This window comes from Arvicola amphibius, chromosome 3 (genome assembly GCF_903992535.2).
Source record: "Arvicola amphibius chromosome 3, mArvAmp1.2, whole genome shotgun sequence".
In the NCBI taxonomy this organism is placed as follows: Eukaryota; Metazoa; Chordata; class Mammalia; order Rodentia; family Cricetidae; genus Arvicola; species Arvicola amphibius.
In genome coordinates this window covers 97,182,286-97,203,656 of record NC_052049.1, presented here as the reverse complement: position 1 = coordinate 97,203,656, position 21,371 = coordinate 97,182,286, and the positions used below count along the sequence as shown (strand labels likewise).

Here is a 21,371-nt window from a genome sequence, read left to right as displayed (position 1 = left end):
TTACTATGTAAGCTATACTTAAGTCAATTAGTTTGCAGCTCTTCAAATACTTTTTTTCTGAGATTTTAAGATAAAGTACTACTGTGTATGCAACCCAAAGTGGTCATTAACTCTTGATCCTCCTGACCCAGCCACCCAAATGCTGGGATCATGGTTGTCAACCACAAAGCTCAGTTCTACATCTATTTCGTTCTTTTTTGATTAATTAATTAATTAAAAAACTATCTTTTCTCATTTTACAAACCAATCCCAGTTCCTATTCCCTCCACCTTCCTCCCCAACCCATCCCCATCCACTCCTCAAAGAGGGTCAGATTTCCCATGGGAAGTCAACGTCTAGCCCATTGCATTAAGATCCTCCCCACTATATCTAGAATAAACACAGTATCCCTCCAAAGAGAATAGGTTCCAAAAGCCAGTACAAGCAGTAGGGATAAATCCTGGTCTCACTGCCTGTGTCCCCATAGTCTGCCCCAGCCATGCAACTGTCACCCACATTCAGAAGGTCTCCTTTGGTCCTATGCAGGTTTTCCCACTGTCAGGGCAGAGTCGATGAGCTCCCATTAGCTCAAGTAAGCTGTCCAGTGGATATCTCCATCATGGTCTTGAACCCTTTGCTCATATCATCGCTCCTCCCTCTCTTCGACTGGTCTTTGGGAGCTCAGTCTAGTGTTCCACTGTGGATCTCTGCATCTGCTTCCATCAATTGCTGGATGTAGGTTCTATGATGACACTTAAGATAGTCATCAATCTGACTACAGGGCAAGGCTAGTTCAGGCACCCTCTCCACAGTTGCTTAGGGTCTTGGCAGGGGTCATCCTTGTGGATTCCTGGGAACTTTTCTATGGCCAGGTTTCTTGCTAATCTCATAACGGCTCACTCAATAAAGCTATCTCTTTCCTTGCTTTCCCTCTCTGTTCTTCCCCCATGTTGACCATCCTCTTCCCTCAAGTTCTCCTCCCCCATCCTCTTTTCTTCTCCTCTTCCCCTTCCACCCTCACTTCTTCCCCCGCCCCAACACTCCCAATTTTCTTAGGAGATCTTGTCTATTTCCCCTTCCCAGGGGTTCCATGTATGTTTCTCTTAGGGTTCTTCTTGTTACCTAGTTTCTCTGGGTCAAGGACTATAGGCTCCTTATCCTTTGTTTTATATTTAATATCCACTTATGAATGAGCATGTACCATGCTCATCTTTCTGGGGCTGGATTAGCTCACTTGGGATTTTTTTTCTAGTTCCTTTCATTTGCGAGCATATTTCAAGATGTCCTTGTTTATTTTACCACTGAGTAGTGCTTCATTGTGTAAGCGTACCACATTTTATTTCCCCATTCTTGGGTTGAGCAGCATCTAGGTTCTATCCAGGTTCTAGCAATTATGAATAACATTGCTATGAACAAAGAAATGGCTCAGTGGCTAAGAGAACTGACCACTCTTTCAGAAGTTCTGAGTTCAATTCCCAGCAACTACACGGTAACTTACATCTATTTCTTAGATGTTATTTTGTATAGCCACCATGTAGATGCAAGGGCTATTATCTGATGAAGTACACCTAAGGATTTATTTTTGGTTCTTAGGCTTAAGGCTACTCGGCTACTCAGAGTAATGACCCAGTTAAGAGACCACAATCCGAGTTTTATTAGAAATCTAGAAAACAATTTCTGCTAAAGGGTGAGAACACAAAGTGTGAGGAAGTGGGGATCCAGCAAGCTCAGAGTTCTCATGAAGTGATGAGGGAGACAGGAAAACAATGTGCACATTGTGAGAAGACCAGGAAGAGCCCGGCAGAGAGTATCCCATCAGAGATCCTAGTTGAGGGTTGATGGTAATATGCAGGTATTTAATGTGGTTGTTACTTTAGGGATCACTTTGCAGATGCGGGCAAAAGTTTAGGTTGCTCGGTGGGTGTGAGCAAGCCTGTTTCCTGAAAATGCTGTATGATAATTGGGTTGTGACAATCTCAGTGTCATCTCCTCACAACAGCTTCACACTTTATGCTTCCAGGATACTAAACTACTTTTATATTACCAATTACAACAGGCTATTTCTCTGTTTTACATCATTCATCTAATTATCTCTAGCCGCTGCTTTGGAGATTTCTGTTCTCCTTCACCTCACTTAGGCTATGCTTTTTCTGTTGACAAACTCTGAATATATGCCTTTGAATCATCTTCCTTGGAGCCACCCCTGATTCCCCTACATTTCAAAAGACAAGATAGCTGAGATTTTCCATTACTTTACTACATTGTTAGTCTGCTGGTCGGTCATTGTTCTGTAAACACGTGCACTCTTTGCCTCTTGCTACATTGTCATCTTCTTGTGGAAAGCCATAAATAATTATATTGGTCCTTCTTATTTCAGTTTCAAGTTCGCCATATGAGAGGTAGTTTTATTTTATTTTATATTTTTGAGACAAGCCCTCTTGACTGCTAGAATTATAGGCTTGTCCCAGTGCTCATAAGTCCTAGTTAGTAACTGGCATTCACCAATTAGTTTCTAGAAAGAATGAATAAGTGTGTGAATGGATATATAACTGAGAGATGGTTGTTTCCAGTTACAGGCAGTTGGACCAGTCTGGACCTCCATCTCCTCCTCTATTAGAGGTGTATATTAGTCTCTTTCTACCTTTGCTTTTTTACCCTCTGCCTTTGACAGAAGACCTCTGTAAACATGAGGAGCGATGAAGTCAAAAGTGGCACACCAATGCATTTAAAGAATGTTGATGACAATAATGATATACCATTGCCTTATCTTATTAGATCGACACATCTAGTGAATGTATGGCAGGGGAACACAAAGAGCACAGAAAAAGAAGAAAGCTTGGGAATTGCCCATGACCACAGTAATGGTGGATGAAGCGATGTGAGCCAGGGCTGAAAGGAGAAGCTGTCTCTATGGGTCCTTTCAGGCACTGGGGATAAAGGTTCAGCTAGAGGCCCTGTCTTACAGGAACTTATACGTCATACCCAGTACCAGACACTTTGAAATTACAATTCAGATTTGGAGTGTTATGGCCACATTGCCTTTGCTCTAAGTGCTGTCAAGTGCCCAGACCGGAAGGGGTAGTGGGAGCAAGAAAGAGGCACAGTTGGGGTACACTGTGACCTAGGACAAAGCTCCAGATGTCTAGCTGCCTGAAGTCCCAGAGCTTCCTGCGGCTTCACGATGCTCCACAGGAAAAGCTCATCCCTCATTAGCAGCACTAGCAATGTACCTACTGCTGGTGAGGGAGAGAAACCCCTCGCTGCAGATGTAATTACTGTTTCCGGCTCCACTTGTGCTGGGACAAATAAGCGCAGGCTCACTGGAGCAAGGAGAGCTCTGCAGAGGACTGATCTGAGAGCAGTTATGGCTGCAATGCTGTGAGGGGCAGAGCTGAGCTGAGCAAAGTGTGTGTGTGTGTGTGTGTGTGTGTGTGTGTGTGTGTGTGTGTGTGTGTGAGAGAGAGAGAGGGGGGGGGGGAATGGTAATGCTGGTTCCATGTATTACTTTACCTTGCATTTCTCGTAGGAAGCAAAATCATCCAGAGTATCATTAAAACCAAACTATTTCTGGCACTCCCCGGGGGTTACTCTCAACAATAAGTTATTCTGGCAGAAAGAAAAAAAGGTTGAGAAAAAAAATAAAAGGAAGACATGGTGGGTAGACAAAGAAAAGGCAGAGAAGACTTCTCTGGCGTCCTGCTCTTACTACTGAGGTGTCCTAGGTGTCCCATTCGCAGGCTACCCCAGGGACTTGAAGGGGGTGGATGGGAGGGGTTCCATGACGCCTGGGTATGGAGAGATCTGATTTCCTCACCTCTTCCCTCAACTCCAGTTCTTGTTAGTGTGTGAGTCAATCACAGCCTCCAACTGTGAAGCCCACATTCAAAGTGACAATCAACCAGTTTTGCTTAATGAGATCAGTTTCTCCTGGTGCCATTTACCTCCAGTGGAGGATGTCTCCAGGCTGCAATATTCTTACGATGGGAGAGCCTACTCCAATTAAAATGTTCCAAAGGGCACCTTCAGTCTTCTGTTCCCTCTTCCGGATCTCATACTAAGAGAAGCAGCTGATTAACCATGCTCCCTGCTTTTAAACTGTGGAGGAAAGAACTTCCCCCACTGCTACCATTTCCGGAGTCATTTCTCAAGCTCCAGCAATGTGGGAACTCACGGTTAGTGCGGTGGGAAGCCCATAATAGGAGGTGCTGTGAGGAGGAAGACTAGGAGAAATGGAGCTTGGAGGAACAGGGAAGGTCAAAATTCTTAGTGTCTGAGACCAATCTATCCTATGGGAGGCAAAAGTCACTCCCCAGTTCACCAATATTGAACTAAATGTGTCAAGCAAAGTCATCCAGTTCTTGTGCTTCCTCTTTGCACAAGTCACAGAGTTATCCAGCAGAAGACACAAAGTTGCCCACAAGCACCTGATTGGCCAGGACTAGAATAATACCTTCCATACCACAGAGCATTGTGATCTAGAAGGCTAGGCCAGAGCAAGCTTTGGTATTGGGTGAAGATAAACTAAACAAAGCTTCAGCAAGATGGCCATCTGCTAACCAGCTTAGAAGTTTCAGGGACAGGAAGACGCAAGAGTCATGATCAGGAAGCTAGAAAGAACACATTTTAGAGAGAACACTATTTCTACAACTGTAGGTAACTCTGACGTAACTCCAGTGATGGTCTGGATATGAATGGCCCCAGAGGCTCATGTAGAATGCTTAGTCACCAGGGAGTGGAAGTCTGTGGTAGGAGTAGAAGGATTAGGGGGTGTGGCCTTGTTGGAGCAAGTGTGTCATTGGGATCAGGCTTTGAGGTTTCAGGCCAAGTGTCACACACTCTGTTTATTGAGTACCATGGTCTAGCTATTGCTCCAGTGCCTACCTGTATGCTGTCATGCTCGCCACTATGATGATAATAGACTTAACCTCTGAAACTGTAAGCAAGCCTCCGATTAAATGCTTCATTCGATAAGAATAGCCTTGGCCATGGTGCCTTTCCGCAGCAATAGAACAGTGGCTAAGACACCCGGACAGCCTTTCAGCGGGACCATCCCACTAGTCCTTGGATAGAATTGTAGAATATTATTTTAAACTGTGTTACTTTTTCATACTCTGGAACATTCATTTAATGCTGCAAAGATATGTTTGATGAAATAAATTTCACCTGCGGTTAGGAGGCTGTGTCAGCAAATGGCAGCCAGGAAGTGGTAAGGAGGAGCCAGGTGAAGAAGAGTTCTTAAGGAGGGGCAAGGAGCAGCGTGGCAGGGTGGAGAGGGTAGAGGGGTGGGAGGTGGGTGTTGGAGAGGCGTGAGAAGGAGAGGAGCTGAGCTACTTGCTATTCAGCCTCTCTGAAGAGCAGAATTCCACCTCAAACCTTCAATCTTGACTTCTTTAGAGGGACAGAGATTTAGTTGCGTTCCCTTTGTAGCTTTGAAAGAGTCAGTGCCAGAGGGAACAGAATTCCCTCAGGCTCTCAAGGCCTAACTGCTGCTGACAGTGGTGGAGTTGCAGTTGTTGACTGGGAGAGCTGAGGGTTAAAAGACAGCAACAATTTACAAGAGAGGACAACAGGATATGGAGACAAGTCTAGACAGATCATCATTGCGCTTCTCTTTCCTTTGTCTCTGGCATGAGCTGGATATAAGGCCATATGCATACAGTTATTCAATAGCAGTTCTTTGATTACATTTGAAACGTAAGGTTGCCTTGGTGCTAGGAACTTTACAAAACATGCCAGCTCATGTACTCTACTGGACCTATGGTGCCCAAAACACAAGGAAGGAAGGAAGAAAGGAATCCTATCTAGCCAATCCTATCTAATGGGGTATATCATCACCAGGTCAGTATATCAGAAACTCCGTTAACCAAGACATACTCTTTGTACTTTAAGAGGTTTGCCCAGAGCACCGAGAGAATGAAGACAAAAGCTCTTAGTGTTTAAGCTTCTAAGTGATATGTCGTTGATGCCCTGTTCGTATGAAGCATGCTAATTAAGCATGGTGCACTTACCTATATTCAGTTGGTAGTGATGCCTTGAAAATTTTATAACTCGGCTTCAGTGCATGTGTCCAAGTGTGTGTGTGTGTGTGTGTGTGTGTGTGTATGTGTGTTTGTGTGCATGTCTGTCTGTTTGTCCAACTCTAGCAGTTGGTGAGTTAGGTGTGGGCTTCTCTGAAAGCTACCTGGAATGTCTGATGCAGCCACAGACCTTCCTAAACCATGACAGGGACACAGATCTTAAAAAAAAAATCAATCCGTGTCCTCAGGCTACCTGTGTTATGTCTCTTTCTCGTAGTGGTCCCAACCACTTTGCAGTGGGAGATGGGGCTTCCCGGTCTCCCCCTCCAATCTCCTTTCCAGTTTAGAACAGGGACTCTGTTGTACTTGCCTTGGCTCCACCCTGACACATGGCAGGCTGAATTTAATCATAGTGAGTTTGGCTGTAAACAGGGGAGACCCGGTTGAAAATACCTTCACCGAGAAGGTGATTCATAGAAACTTGACCCTAGAGAGGTAGCAGTTTGTAGAAAGAAATACAAATGGCCATGAAAAAAGAACTCCAAGGAAAGCCAGTGGTCAGATTTAGAGCCAGGGGTCTTTTCAACGATTCTCAAGGGTGTTCATGCTAGAAGGAAGAAGGAAATGAATAGTCTGAGGTTCCTTCCACATCAGGCCAAGCGACGGGGCTCAGTGTCTAAATTAAAACGCATTATCTCCAGGGGTGGCTGCAGTGTGTTGGTGTGGGGCCAGGCTGCTTATTATTTTCTATTGAAGCCCACAGTTTCAGTTCAGCAGCAAGAGTCACTGTGGACCCACTGCTGAGGCCAATTAGATCTACAGGACTTGTAAAGCCGGTCTCAATTTTATCAGTGTCCAACTGATTTCAACAGCATAATTTGATACAGCAATTGCATAGAGAAGGCTTTGCGACAGACGGCAGGCGGCAGTGGGTGCCTTTCTAATTCCAATTTTACACTTACTATGATACATGTTAATTTCCATTCTTATATTATAATCTAAAAGTATTTGGAATAGATACTATCAAATTCCATTCTCCTTGCCTCCATAAAGGAAAAGTATTATTACTAAGTTGTTCCAGTTTATAGATGGGGGAATAAGGGCTGAGGTTTAGTCAGTTGCCATATTTACATGGAGAATGAGCAGATGAGAAATTAGACATTTCTAGTTAAATCTTGATACAGGATCACCTTATTTTCATGCTTTCTTGAGGTTTCTTAGTGTTTTTATACCGTTCTCAGGATAATGAGACAAAACTTCTTTGTCTGACATGTTGTCTCTCCTGATTTATTTTGCATATAGTACTGCTTCTTGCAGACCCAGCTCCCTATCCCAACTTGAACATGGTATTTCCTTTGTAGAAGGTGTCAGCCTAGGGAGCTAACAAGTCCTCAAGTCCAAGGGCTCATATCCCGGTCTCTCTCCTAATGGACTTCATTCTTTGTTGTTGTTGTTTTGTTATTTTCCTTGCTTTTGTTTGTTTTTTGAGACAGGGTTTCTCTGTGTTGACAGTCCTGACTGTACTGGAAATCACTCTGTAGACCAGGATGGCCTCCATCTCCTGGAGATTTGTCTACCTCTGCCTCCTGAGTATCGGGATTAAAGGTGTGTGCCATCCTGCTAGGCTCCCTAATGGACTTCTACTCATTCTCAACAGCTCCCTTCCGGATGAAAATCTGCCCTGCACTGGGCAGTCCTTTTCTGTGTCACATCTATGCCAGATACGGCACATTGATAGGGCACGTGCTGACTTACATCCTCACTGAGTATCTCTTCTCTAGACAGCTGGCTCCTTAAGACAAAACTCACTTCTACCTTCCACGGCATCATTGTGCGTGAGAGCGAGCAGATATTGTCAATGAAGCTAATGAATGAGTGAATGAATGAGTCAGAAATAAAGATGGAGAAGGCTTGACAACAAACAGCAGCAACATTGCCAATTCCAATTTTACAGAGAATTGGTTGAGGTTTTCACTCGGTATGATACATGCTAATATCCATTTTTTATATTTATTCTCCAAACAGCCTGGTGAAGAAGCTAAACAACATTTCAGTACAAGCTGAATTTCCAGCTGCTCCCTTTCTGACAAGCATAGTTTCTCATCTTGGTGTAGGAAAGGAAATAAAAATACCAACGGCATAGCCAGAGCTACACCTCCAGCCATCAAGACTGCTCGCTCCAAGAGGAGTCATGCCACCAGGGACTTCCAAAAGGGAAGCCTGGGAAATTACCATCTGTTTCTTAGTGAAGATTTCTCCTCACGAGGGAGGAAGAATGCGGGTTATCACCAAGGTATTATCTGTTGATGCTTCCCAGCCATTAGAGTTAGTACCTTATTAAGGAGACTGGGTCAGGGACATCAGGCAGGCAGGGGCACAGGCTGACTGCATCTGTTGCCAGAACAGCTCACTGTGCCCTCCCCCTACTCAGGCATCAAAGCTTCAGCATCCCAAGAAAGAGATTCTCAGGAATTTATGACTCAATCAACTCACCCAAAAGGAGCATAAATGGGATTAGTTTTAATATTGTTAAGTTGCAAAAATACAGGCATATGTGCATGCCAAAGCGAAATGTACGCAAGCAAAGGGGGGGAAACATATGGGCACCCATATGGTGAAAGCGCATTGCTAGACCTTCGTACACTTCTCATTTACAACAAGAACCAAAGTTAGCGAACATAAATTTGCTTTGCAAAAATGTGAGAGGAACAGCTTGTTTGCCCATAACTGTTCCACTGAGCAAGATATGTATAACCTTGATTTCTCATCTCAGACACCTCTTTCTCACACTCCAGGGATTAATTAGGCTCCAAACATGACTCCAGATTAGAAACAAGGATCCTGGCTGCCTCGCGGAAAGACAAAGGAGTAGTAGTAAGAGTGGTTGGTGCAGCAGGTCAACTAACAGGCGATTCCCATCCGATGGAACTTGGACACGGGCTGGTTTCGAAGAGACACGAGGCTGGTAGGTAGGTCTTAGTGGGCTTATTTTAATTGACGCAGAAGAGTAGCAGAGACCATCACCAGACAATGGCTGTGGCTTTCATTAGGGGGCAGCGCTGTCGTTAGAATTACATGATGTGGAGCTAGAAACATGGTTAGATATGGAAGGGGGAGTGGAGGAAAGAAAGAAAAGAGGAGAGTACAGATGACACTCAAAGATAGTGGGCACCCTTGGGTGCCTCTGCTAACAAGCTGAAGTTGATCTAAAATACGCCATTCCAGTTTGAAGCCATAGGAGCCGGTTTTTTTTTTTTTTTTTTTTTTTTTTTTTTTTTTTTTTTTTTTTTTTTTTTGTGTGTGTGTGTGTGTGTGTGTGTGTGTAGTACAAAGAGGTCCAGATTCAAAAACCAGAAACTAGGTTCCTTTCATAGATGCACAGCTCAGCCAGCGGGGAATCACCTGTCATGCCTTTCCCTTTGTGTCTGTTTCTGTACCCTTGAAACAGGCAGAGTATTCCTTCCCTGACCCACTTGGAGAACTGTGACAAAGTCATGTGAGATGCTGTATGTGAAAGCAGAAACCACAGACCTCTCTGTGAGCATCTCTAGTGGGAGGTTATTAATGGGAAATGAGAACTTCACTTTGCTCATTCTTTTTCGTGATGTTTCATCTTAAAATTAATACTCGTTGACAAGAAGTTATAAGAATGGTAGACAAATGCCATACACTTACCACTAAGTTTCCTCAGTTATGATATATTGTGTTAATTGCATATGGATATTAATTAAATCACACATACGTAAACATGTATATACTGTAAGGATGCCATGAAATTTCTAAGGATTTTTTTAATCAGTTTTACATGTTTATTTTACATGTGTTTGAACACTTCATTTTACATATATAGATTCATGTAACTGCCACAGCAATCAAGATGTTGTAGGGTATGCACCTAGGCAGTGCCATCCCATTGCCCTCTCCTTATGCCCTTACTCTCGTCAGTCATTGGTCTGTAGTCTGCCATTGTACTTTTGCTGCTATAGGGAAATTTCCAGGAATCCACAAGGATGATTCCAGCTAAGACTCTAAGCAATAGTGGGGAAGGTGTCTGAACTGGCCTTGCCCTGTAGTCAGATTGATGACCCCTTAATTGTCATCGTAGACCCTTCATCCAACAGCTGATTGAAGCAGACGCAGAGATCCATGGCTAAGCACTGGGCCAAGCTGCCAGAGTCCAGTTGAAGAGAGGAAGGAGCAATAATATGAGCAAAGGGGTCAAGACCATGGGGGGAATACCCACAGAAACAGCTGACCTGAGCTAGTGTGAGCTCACTGACTCCATATTGACAGTGTGGGGGGAACCTGCACAGGGCCAAATTAGGTCCTCTGAATGTGGGTGATAGATATGTGACTGGAGCAGTCTGTGGGGCCATTGGCAATGGGACCAGAATTTATCCCTAGTGCTTGAACTGGCTTTTTGGGGCCCATTTTCTTTGGAGGGATATTTTGCTTAGCCTAGGTAGTGATGTGACAGACTTTGGTGACTCCCCATGGGAGGCCTTACCCTCTTCAAGGAGTGGATAGGGGTCGGGAGGGAGCATGGTGGGGGAGATGGGAGGAGGGATGGGAGTGGGAACTGGGATTGGTATGTAAAATGAGAAAAGACTACTTAAAAAATAAATTAAATATAATAAAAATTATGTTATTTTTTAAAAAAGAATATTATCCAACCCTAGTGCATGAACTGACTTTGTGGAGCCCATTCTCTATGGAGAAATATCTTGCTCAGCCTAGGCACAGTGATCCACCAGGATTTCTCAGTGTTTCCCTCAAGCCCCTCCCCTTTGGTATACAACTGCTTGCTTGCTGAGGTCTTCTGCTGAGCCTGCTTTCTCTCATGGACCCGAACTCAAAGGGCACAGTTACCTCTCTTCCTCTTACCCGTCTCCCTCTCCTAGCAGCTGCCTCATTGGTTTACAACTTGCCTGCTCGGTCATTTTCTTTCAAACTAATAAAATGGTTCTGGAACTTTGCTCTGAATCCATTTTAAAATTCCTTTTTTTAAAAAAAAAGACTAAGAACTTATGGGAGGGAATTCCATTTTCCTAGTAACATAGTGATCTCAAACATGACACTGTGACAGTAAGTTCCCAAGTTATATAGAGGCCACAGGTTTTTAAGACCACATTTGACAAACACACAGAACAACTCTTTTATAAAAGAAAGAGTTGCGCACCAACGTTAGGGAGAGTTGACAAGAGTATGAATGGGGGGACAAAAGGAAAAGCAGGGCACAGTGGACACCAGGCACCAGGATTTAAATAGTGTCTAAAGGCTATATTCCTAGTTTCCCAAGTCCCGAAGCAACCAGTTACAAACCACTGAAATGTGGAGTGCCATTGTTACACCATAAAGATGAGGCTAAGTGGCATTCACTAGGCTGAAGAATCAGAAGAGAGCCTGTTGCATTTAAAAAAGGGGGCTTCTATTAAAATGACTCAAGTCAATGCATTAAGGAGTCAGCTTCAGTTACCTAGAAAACTCTGCAAAAATAATTCATTCACCAGCTCCCCAAGGTATTACCTTGTATGAGTAGATTGTGTGAGCAACTCACTCACAGGTGAATGGCTGTCATCTTAAAATCTCAGTGGAGGGAGACAGAAGAGAAGACTTCATTATGTTCCCCAAACAGCTGGCCTTCCCAAATATGTCATTAGACGTTGGCCAGGTGTGAGGCATTAGAGCAGATTGCTGTGGTATTACGAGAAGGAAAGAAACACAGCCCTCCCTAGAGCAGCAAGTCTATCGAGACTCTCTCTGCTCCATCCCTGCGCCTTTGCATTCCAGTCAGCCTTGCACATGGAAGAGCCATCCCTGCTTCTGCTCATCCCAATTACTCTTCTTTTCTGCAGGAAGGATCAGAAAATAATTCCTGAACCCATGCTCAATCACAGTGTGTGGCAAGCACACCGGCCATTTGCCCACTCAAACATGCCTACCCTGGTCTACAGAACTCAAATCACAGAGACGGGGTTTTTGTCCTAGTCCTGAGCTGCATGTTACCTTGCAACAGACTGTATGTGTGTAAAGCCCATTGGGCAAGTGTCATATTCTCTATTGCATTCATAAAAATATATTCTATTAGCAAGCCATTATCCGCTACTGAAAACATCACGTATCACTTTTTTATACCTAAAGCTATGGAGTCATGTGCTCAGTGGTTTACATGTCAACTGTGAAAACCCAAATGGACAACTGCAGACCGTTTTTTCCTGGAGATGTCACAACACTTCATTATGATCCTAGGAAGTGTTGGTGAGGTCTTCTGGATGCTGCCCCTGGGAAACTCAGCTCTCCTTTTAATGCTACAGAGAAAACAGGTCAGGGGTTTCAGTTCTTCACTCAGTCTAGAGATTAGAGAAGCTGGGAATCTTTAGACCACATCTGGAAGTCTGTGGTATTCTTTAACCCTTCTAGCTCTTTTTGGACTGAGGACTTAGGTGTAGTTGTGGGTTTTTATGAGAAAATGAACCATAAACGTGAAGTTTCGACAGAGGGACTCCCAGGTATGTGCCAAAATGAGGGATATTTACATCAAGAGAACTAGGTAACACTATTCAATGTCCCCTCCTACCACCTCACTAACAGGCCATTTTAAAGAGATACATACCACCATATCTCTGCCTGAAACCCTCCATTGTCCAACTATATTTTTAAGTAGTAATCCCATTCCTGTACTTTAATAGTCATGCTTTTTAAATAGTTTTTCCTTCATTATATCTTTCTTTTTTAATTTCAGATATTCATTATGGTATTTTTGGTACATCGATGCTTTTGTTACTAGTCTCCTATATGGTAATGGATTTCCATTTTCACTTTCTCTTCCTTCTTTCTATGATTTCTAGGAGTTAACTGCATATACTCAGACTGCCATTTTCTGACTCCAGGTTTCAAACCCAGGTCCTTGGTCATGCCAGGCACACACTCCACCACCGAGACACATGCTTTTCTTAGACTTGCTTGTTACAGCCTAAGTGTGAATACTATTCTTTATTTCCAATTATTTGTCCATTGGAAGATTTTTCCCAAACCAATACTTTTTTATTTATTTCAATTATGTAAGTCCATAATTTAAGCCATCTATTTGAGAAACTGCATCAGTCTTTTGGGACCAGAGCTGTGAAGTGAGCCAAATTAGACTGCCAAAAGAAACATCACTGTAACCTTAACTTCTTATTCTTCCATTCTCAACTAACCAAAGACAGCATTTTCCCCTCAAAATGCTGTTGGATATTCACATCGTACTGAATGTTCTTCTTTGGACCAACTGTCTAACTTTGAGTAGAACTCAACGTCTTTTTAAACAAAAGAAACACTCGAGTCCACCCAGCAGATGCAGATTTCAAACTTGCAAACTCTCTAGATCTTTTAAAACTTCAGAAACAATGCTTTGTGTTGAAATGTTTAAATGTCATTGCAAGCAAATACGCAAAGACAATGGTACCCATGAAGGCTGCCGAACCAAAGGCCAGGAAACAAAGCCCGGCTTGCAATGGAGCACAGTCCTAAAGATGAAAGAGCACAGGCAACATTTAAATTTAGAATTTGCTGGGTTTTTTTTTTTTCTGACACTGAATTGCAACTATTACATGATATAAAAGGTTGGGAGATGAATGAAGCCCTCTTCTTTAAAAGGAAAAACTCTTGCCAGTGTACCATTAGAAAGAATTGCTCCAAAACACTTACACAAAGTCAAAATTCCTTTTATAACATTTCCAGGCTTCAAGAACTATATAGTTGGGATCAAATAAGTATATTCTTGGATTTAAAGCATTTATAAATACATTCAACTTTACCAAATGCATAAAAATTGGTCTCCTGGTTAGACATATTCTTGTCAATCACATGAAACCTAAATTCTCTCTGGCTTTAGACAAAAGTCACCCGGGGCGCGTGCCTTTAGGAATTTGCTCTATGGCTGCACTTAGATCAAACCTGAGTTTTGAAATGCCCATGGCGTGTGTTTTAATGCCCTTGTTGATGCTGTGATATTAAAATGTTATATTTCAACATCTGTAATCTATCAAAAATTTTAAGCAGTTTTAATAGCATTATCTTACTCTAGAAAAAGACAGAGATGAAAATGAATGATCTTAATATGTAAGGAAGAAAACGGCCACTGCTGAGGTGGTGTTTCCCTTAACAAACTGTCACTCCTTTACAGTTATCGAGATGACTGATGTCCTAAATTAGGACAAGACCTCGGGACATTATTTCTCATATGTCTACATCAAAATTTTTTAGAATCCATTTTATACTCAGTCTAATGCATTTACTATAGTGTAAAGTTATATTCATTTTGACTTACTTAAAACAATTGTAACCATCATTTCAATAGAGACTTAGACATCCTCCCAATATTGCTATGCAGTCAGTGATACCCAAAGTCTCTTAGGTAACTGATGATCTGGCTTTTGCCACTATGGGTTAGTGTTTCCTGGTCTAGAATTGGATTATTTAAAGGAAATCACCTGGTGTGTGTGTGTCTCAGTGTGATTTTGAGATTCTTCCACCATATCATGTGAATCGGTGCTTGATTCTTCTGATTGTTCAGCATTGGTCTACTGTTTATATTTCACTTGCTGTGAGTGTGTTACTTCTAGTGTAAACTGTTGTGAATGAAGCTAACACATACAGTATATGTTTGTGTATATGGACTTTAAGTATATGTTAAATATATGTTCCACTTTACAATAAAATACCACACTTCTTTCCATAGGGCTTACTCAGCTTCACAGTCTGGGCTGCTAAGGCTAAGCTTCAGGGCTCGCTGTCTTACCAACATTTAATATTACCAGCCTATTTAACTTGGTCTTTCTAGTAACTCTATCCACAGTGTGGTTTGATTGTTATTTCTACGATAACGATGTTGAGTACTTTTTCATGTGCTTCGTTTTTTTTTCCATATGTCAATTTTGATCATTTTTAGGTGGGCTGTTAGGGTTGTATGCTATAAATACTCATATATAGTTGATGTCATTTTTGTCAGAAATAAGTATATTTTTTTCCAGAGACTTGACTTTTCATTGATTTCTAAAGATGTTTTAATAGAAGTAGGGTCTTTATAGAGGCGATGAAGTAACAAATAAACAAGAAGAGGTAGTTGCTATCATCCCTAAAGGATATGGCTTATTCCTTTAGAGAAATAGATAGTTTCCTCTAGCTCATAAGGAGAATGCTACTGAGGATGAAGGCAGAAATCACAGTGACACGTTTACAAACAAGTCGTACCCAAGACTGATGGAAATCACCAGAAGCTAGAAAAAAAATAGGTGGAAGGAATCAGTCAAGGAAAGGAATCAGCCTGGCCACACCTTGACCTTTGACACACTGTCTCCAACAGCATGAAGAAATATATTTCCATTTAAGTCATGAAGTTTTTCACACTTGGCCAAGACAGCCCTGGGATTCTCAAGCAAGTCTGTCCTTTTTGTTTCCTTCTCAGAGAGCTTTTTGTGTTCTAGGGATCTCTGCCTTTCTCAAGGTTATGAAGATTTACTTCCCTGCTTTCTTTTAGATGTACATTATTTTTACATTACACACAGGAGTATGTGTATTCTCCTAGTCACTGGTTTCATATTTAGGTTTTCCAATGCCTGAGGGAGCACTTGATTCTTGTATATTCTTTAAAATAAATCACAGTTTCTGGCAACAGTGTAATATATCAGATGGCTCTGTGCCCATCCTTGAAAGCTCAGGTTGGAGTGCAAGTTTTATTTCCAAGGAGGCAAGGACTCATGTCCTTTTGATTTCCTTCCTACTTAGTCAGAGATGATGGTGACTGGTGTTTTAATACCAATTACTGGGTACCCAGTAAAGTCATGCCTGGGGTAATCCCCTACTTCTACTGCCCTTCTTCCTTGCAGGGTGAACTCTGTGTGTTCAGATCCAAGAGATATGGCTCTGCATATCTGCTCTGAAAATAGTGAAGCAGGAGGTCCTTTTCTACTTCATGTAGAACAGTGCCAAAGTTCCCAAGGGCATGATATCAACCTTACCCTCCACACCCATCTCTGCACAAGCTACTGTCATCAAATGAAAGCTACTCATCTACTCTTCCTTTCAGTTTGGAGTCAATGGCTTTCTAAGTCATGGAGAGAACTGAGAAAATAATCTCAGTAGGTTTCATCTCCAGATTCTCTTCCTGGAATGTGGTACTCAGCAGCAGACATATAGAACGGGTTGCTGATGGAGGAGAGTCATCTATCTATGTGTTACTTTCATTGGTTAATAAAGAAACTGCCTTGGCCCTTTAATAGGACAGAAAATTAGGTAGGCAGAGTAGACAGAACAGAATTGTGGGAGAAAGAAAGCAGAATCAGGCAGATGCCTCAGGCAGATGCCATAGCTCTCCTCTCCAAGATGAATGAAAGTTAAGATCTTTCCTGGTAAGCTACCACCTCGTGGTGCTACACAGATTACTAAATATGGGTTAAAGCAAGATATGAGAATTAGCCAGTAAGAGGCTGAAACTAATGGGCCAAGCAGTGTTTAAATGAATACAGTTTCCGTGCAATTATTTTGGGTAAAGCTTGCCGGGTGGAGGGACACAGCCTGCCGCTCCATCTACAGGTTGCTTTAGAGAAGCCACATTGCTGCATTCACATACATGGTTACTTTCTGGTTGTTGATATTTCCTTTGCATGAGAGCCAAGCAGGCCTTTAATATACACTCTCCAAACTTTTGCATAGTAAATACCTTACCCTTGACTGACAGGTGTCTCCATGTTACCGTTGGTTCTGGTCTGCCAATTGCAAGACATAACAAAGTCACACTGCTTCCTTCATTCACCGTGATGTCTGAAGAGATGTTCATTATCTGGGGAGGAACTATAAGGAAATGGAAGAGAGAAAAAACACTGAAAATGATTCCGTTTACTTAAAGAGCTGCCAGCCTATAAATATTCACTTATCATGTTATGTGTTTGTATCATGAATATCATTTTAATCCCACATTGCTCATCTTGGCAAAGATCTGGCCAATGACACCATTTACAGAATGTGTATAATAGAAAAGCTCATTGTTGTGCCCTGTTGAGGTAGCTAGTAGGTGAAGGTATTGTGGTGGCATTGGCAGAAGATCTGAAAGCAAGGGTATAACTACTTATTCATTAGAGGCAAAGTAACAGATAAATCACAAGGACCTGCAAGATTCCTTCTCGATCCACAGGCTCCTTTATTGTTTATACAGATGACAATACGTTTCCCGTCACAGCTTATTCCCACTACCTCACTTCAAAAGCCAAGCACATTGGCTACTCACCATGTCCAAAACATTCAGACCCTCTCTAAAGCTTTGAAGTTGAACACAGTATTTCTTCCCAGATTTCTTTTCAACTTCTTTTTTACATTTTATTTCATTATTGGTGTTTAGTGGTTGTTTATTTTAAGACTACACAAATCCATTTTAACAAATATTCAGAACTTTTAGTGAAATATTGGAAAATGTGCAGGATACTAAGAATAAAACTGAACAATTGAACATGGAGTACATACAAACAAAAATATTCACACAACAAAACCTTTCCATTGCTCCATCTAACCTTCAAGCCCTATTCAAATTTTGCTAATTGCTTTTCCTTTGGGTTGAGAACTTCAGACATGCAATTAATGTGTTTTGAGCAAATATACACTCCACTCACTTCTCTCTAATTTCTTCCCTACTCCCCCACTACTCTAACTTTATCAGATGTGCTCTCTTTCTGTCTTTGTAAAACCTACTGAGTCTGTCTAGTGCTGTCCATAGATGGATATAGGATTATCTGCTGGAGCATGGGTAGCAACTTTGGGGCTACCTCCTTCAATCTACCATATTCTCTTTCCCTTAGCAGCTACCAGTTGCCAATATCTTCTGAACCAGTGGGAGGACTTCAGCGGCTTTCAGTTGAGATGTACAGGTGTCCTGTTGTTACAGGAAACTTTGCCTGTAGTCATTCACTGCCTTTGGCTCTTACAGCATATTTACTTTCTTTTTTATGATGATCCCCGAGCCTTGGGAGACAGTTAGGACATAAATATTGCACTTAGAGCTGAGCACTCCAGAGTCTTGTATTCTCTGCATATTCATCAGTTGTGGGTCTCTATGCTTACTACTATGTTAATTATCTACTGCTCAAACAAACTCCTCTAATGAGTGCTGAGAGATTCACTAATCTATGGATATCAAGATAAGAACTTAGGGACAAGTTTAACACTATGCCCATTTAGTAGAATAATAGTATTAAGGTCTCTCCTCTACTGCCTATGACCTAACCACCACAAACATTTTTCCCCAGATAACAAACAGTACTAGGAATGAATTCTACTTGTGGATCAGGCTTCAAGCACAATCAGAATGTGGTTAGTTGCTCCCAAAACTTTTGTGCAACTGTTGCAACAGGGCATATATTGCTAGTTACTGTAGCTTACAGGATTCTCAGCCTGTAGCTCACAGGGTTTTCAATGGGTAAGAGTACTGAATACTCTCCTCCCTTGGTATTGACAACAGAAGACTTCCAGCACTATGAAAACTAGCAGGGAGGGATGTAACTTCCAGATGAGTATTAGCTTGATTGCTCTGTGGTCTGTGACCTAGACATGTGGTATCTTCAGCAATAGGATTATACCATGCAACTCTCGAGAATAAACAAGAGCAAGAATAACAGCAATACCTGTAGTGTTTTTTTTTTCTTTTTTTTATGAAGGAAAAGGTCTGTGACCTTAGTGATCAACAACTCAAAAAGAGGTAACCTGTACCTGGTACTTGGCTTTTTATTTGACATCCTATGGTGTTCAAAAGAGGCACAGTCATGCTATTATTACAGGATAATTCCACTTAAGCTCCTTTTCTATATGTATATGTGTATATTTTGGAAAACTACAGTAGTAGAGTTCTATATGGTATTTTCAAATGTCTTAGTGTTAATTATCCTTTCCCATAGTCCCCACTTCTACCCTGCTGTAAACAGAGACTGCTTTTTCATTCCCGGCTGCCCAGACCCAAATAATCATACAGAAACTATATTAATTACAACAGTGTTTGGCCAATGGCTCAGATATATTTCTAGCTAGCTCATATATCTCAAACTAACCCATTTCTGTTCATCTATGTATTGCCACGGGGCTGTGGCTTACCAGTAAGGTTCTGGAATCTTTTTTCTTTGGCAACATTTACCTGACTCTGCCTTCTTTCTCCCCCCATTCAGTTTAGCTTTTCTGCCTACTTATATTCTGCCCTGCCGTAGGCCAAAGTAACTTCTTTATTAAACAATGGTAATAAAACATAGTCATAGTATACAGACAGGGATCCCACACCTGTCTTCTTTTCTTCATTCCATTTAACCCCTGTGTTCCATTATTACCATTGCATCTTCATACTCTTCTCATTCCTTAATCTCCAAAATCTTACTTATCCTTTAAAACTCTGAATCTTTTTCTTGATTTCTTGATTGCTATTAATTTTATTCTCTTTGAGACCTTGAATCAATCATTAAACTCCCCATTACTGCTGCCACCTTTCATTGTATGGATGTTCCTTGGTTCGTGTTGAGGTTATGATCAATAAACATATTCAAAGTTGAAAATATCAGAAAGTTCATAATCCATTAAATGTACAAAGCATCAAAATTTAGCAATGCCGCACAACATGGAGGATGGGTGGTTTGATTTCCTTCTTGACTGTATCACTAAACTGGAGCTATGGTTTCACTACCACTGCCCAGCACATGAAAGAATTGCATACCACGTAAGACCAACCTTGGAAAGATCTGAAATCAAAATTTATATCAAGAATTCTGTAATACAAGAAACACTTTTGTACTGAACCGCAACATTTTAAGACCAACAGTAAGCAGGACATAGCTGTACTACAAAGTGAACTATTTTTAGTACCATGCTATTCAATCAGTTAGAGGCAGGGCTCTGGAGTGCAATTTCTCACCTACTGTGTGATCTTAATTAGTAATTTGCTCTCTACTGTTTGAACTTTAGTGCCTCACCTGTGAACTGGGAGGCACTAACCTCGTTGCTGCATGACTTTCAGTGCTGTCTTATCAGAGTGTTTGATGTAAAATAAGCACTCAATATGTATGGGTTGCTATGGCAGCCACAATGCTGCGGCTGATTACAGTGAAAGTGACAATACCATTGTGCAACTGTTTTCTTCTCTAGCGCCTGGACAATGTCCACGGGTCTCAGGCACTTTAAGTACACTCTGATTCTTCATTTTCCCTTAATTACCAAATTCACAAAGACCTCAGGACAGAAAATACCTAGATTCCACTTCAACCCTTCTCATCAGTGTTTCTGCTTGGATTTCTCATGAATTCTCACTAGACAACTACAATAGATTCTCGCCTGGAACTTTGTAATCGGTGGCTGAGCACCTTTGAGTCCATCTGACCTACCCTGTCAATGTAGACAGTACGACCTGTTAAAGCAATAAGGGAATCAATCTGCTCCTTTACTGACTCTTACAGCTCTCCCTGGAGATAACACACAAACCCCTCTGTGTAAGAGGCCTTGGCAGCCTGACTACAGTCCCATATCTAGAGCCAGCTACCACTCACAGAGAACACTGCATACCACATGCCCTGAGATTACATCATACAGATCCTCATGCCCTTGGATCATCTCAGGGCCCAGGGACCTGGAAGACTTCACAGTTCCTCTACCTTCTTCATCCTTTTCCGGGAAAGGCCTGGCTTATCTTTAGAGAACCACTCAAATGCCACCTTCCTTCTGCTGTCCCCTTCCCATGTCTCCAGTACTGAAGCCATCTTCCCTGTATCATCTCATCCAAGCCTGCCTCAGGAAGACGACAAACCATGCAGCATTGCAGCTACCATGGCACCTGTCTCTTTCCCTAAGGACCAAGTGCATCACAAAAGGTGGGACTCCTGCATCTTGGACTTGGAGGCTCTTAAGGGCATGAGTTGAATTTCTGTTGAGAGGAGGATTCGGAGCACAGTTTGAACAGAATCCCAGTGCTCAGGGAGGCAAAGTTTGGAATCAAAACTTTAGGTTTCCTTCCCATTTTTTTTCTTTTAGATCATCGGAATCAAAAGAAAGATGACAGAGAGAAGAGGCACCCAGCCTACAGTCATGTTGACTTATTTGTATTGCCACCTTAATTATGAATTATTAATTATCAAACAAGCAGCTGAAGTGCTGGTAGATTCCCAAGCACTGAAATCATTGGCAGAGAAGAATTATGTTCCGTTCTGACAACCCTGCAGCCCGCAGTTTCACACTGCTGAGACCTCACAGGGAAGACTTTTCAAGGAGAGGCCATAAGTAACCAGCAGAACATTTGAACTCTTGAGGGAATCCACATTAGCAAATAAATAAAAATTGCTTAGCTTATAAATCTGCCATATTGGGGGTTATTTCTGC

General features: G+C 41.9%; 1 protein-coding gene across 3 annotated transcripts in view; it reads right to left on the bottom strand.

The window, feature by feature from the left end:
- Window positions 1-21,371, bottom strand: part of Opcml (opioid binding protein/cell adhesion molecule like) — a 517,106-nt gene that overhangs the window by 94,392 nt on the left and 401,343 nt on the right. For all 3 annotated transcript variants that reach the window (XM_038323188.1, XM_038323189.1, XM_038323190.1), the window contains exon 3: window positions 16,704-16,829. In XM_038323188.1, the coding sequence (XP_038179116.1) occupies window positions 16,704-16,829 (126 nt within the window). The remainder of the gene's footprint in view (window positions 1-16,703; window positions 16,830-21,371) is intronic.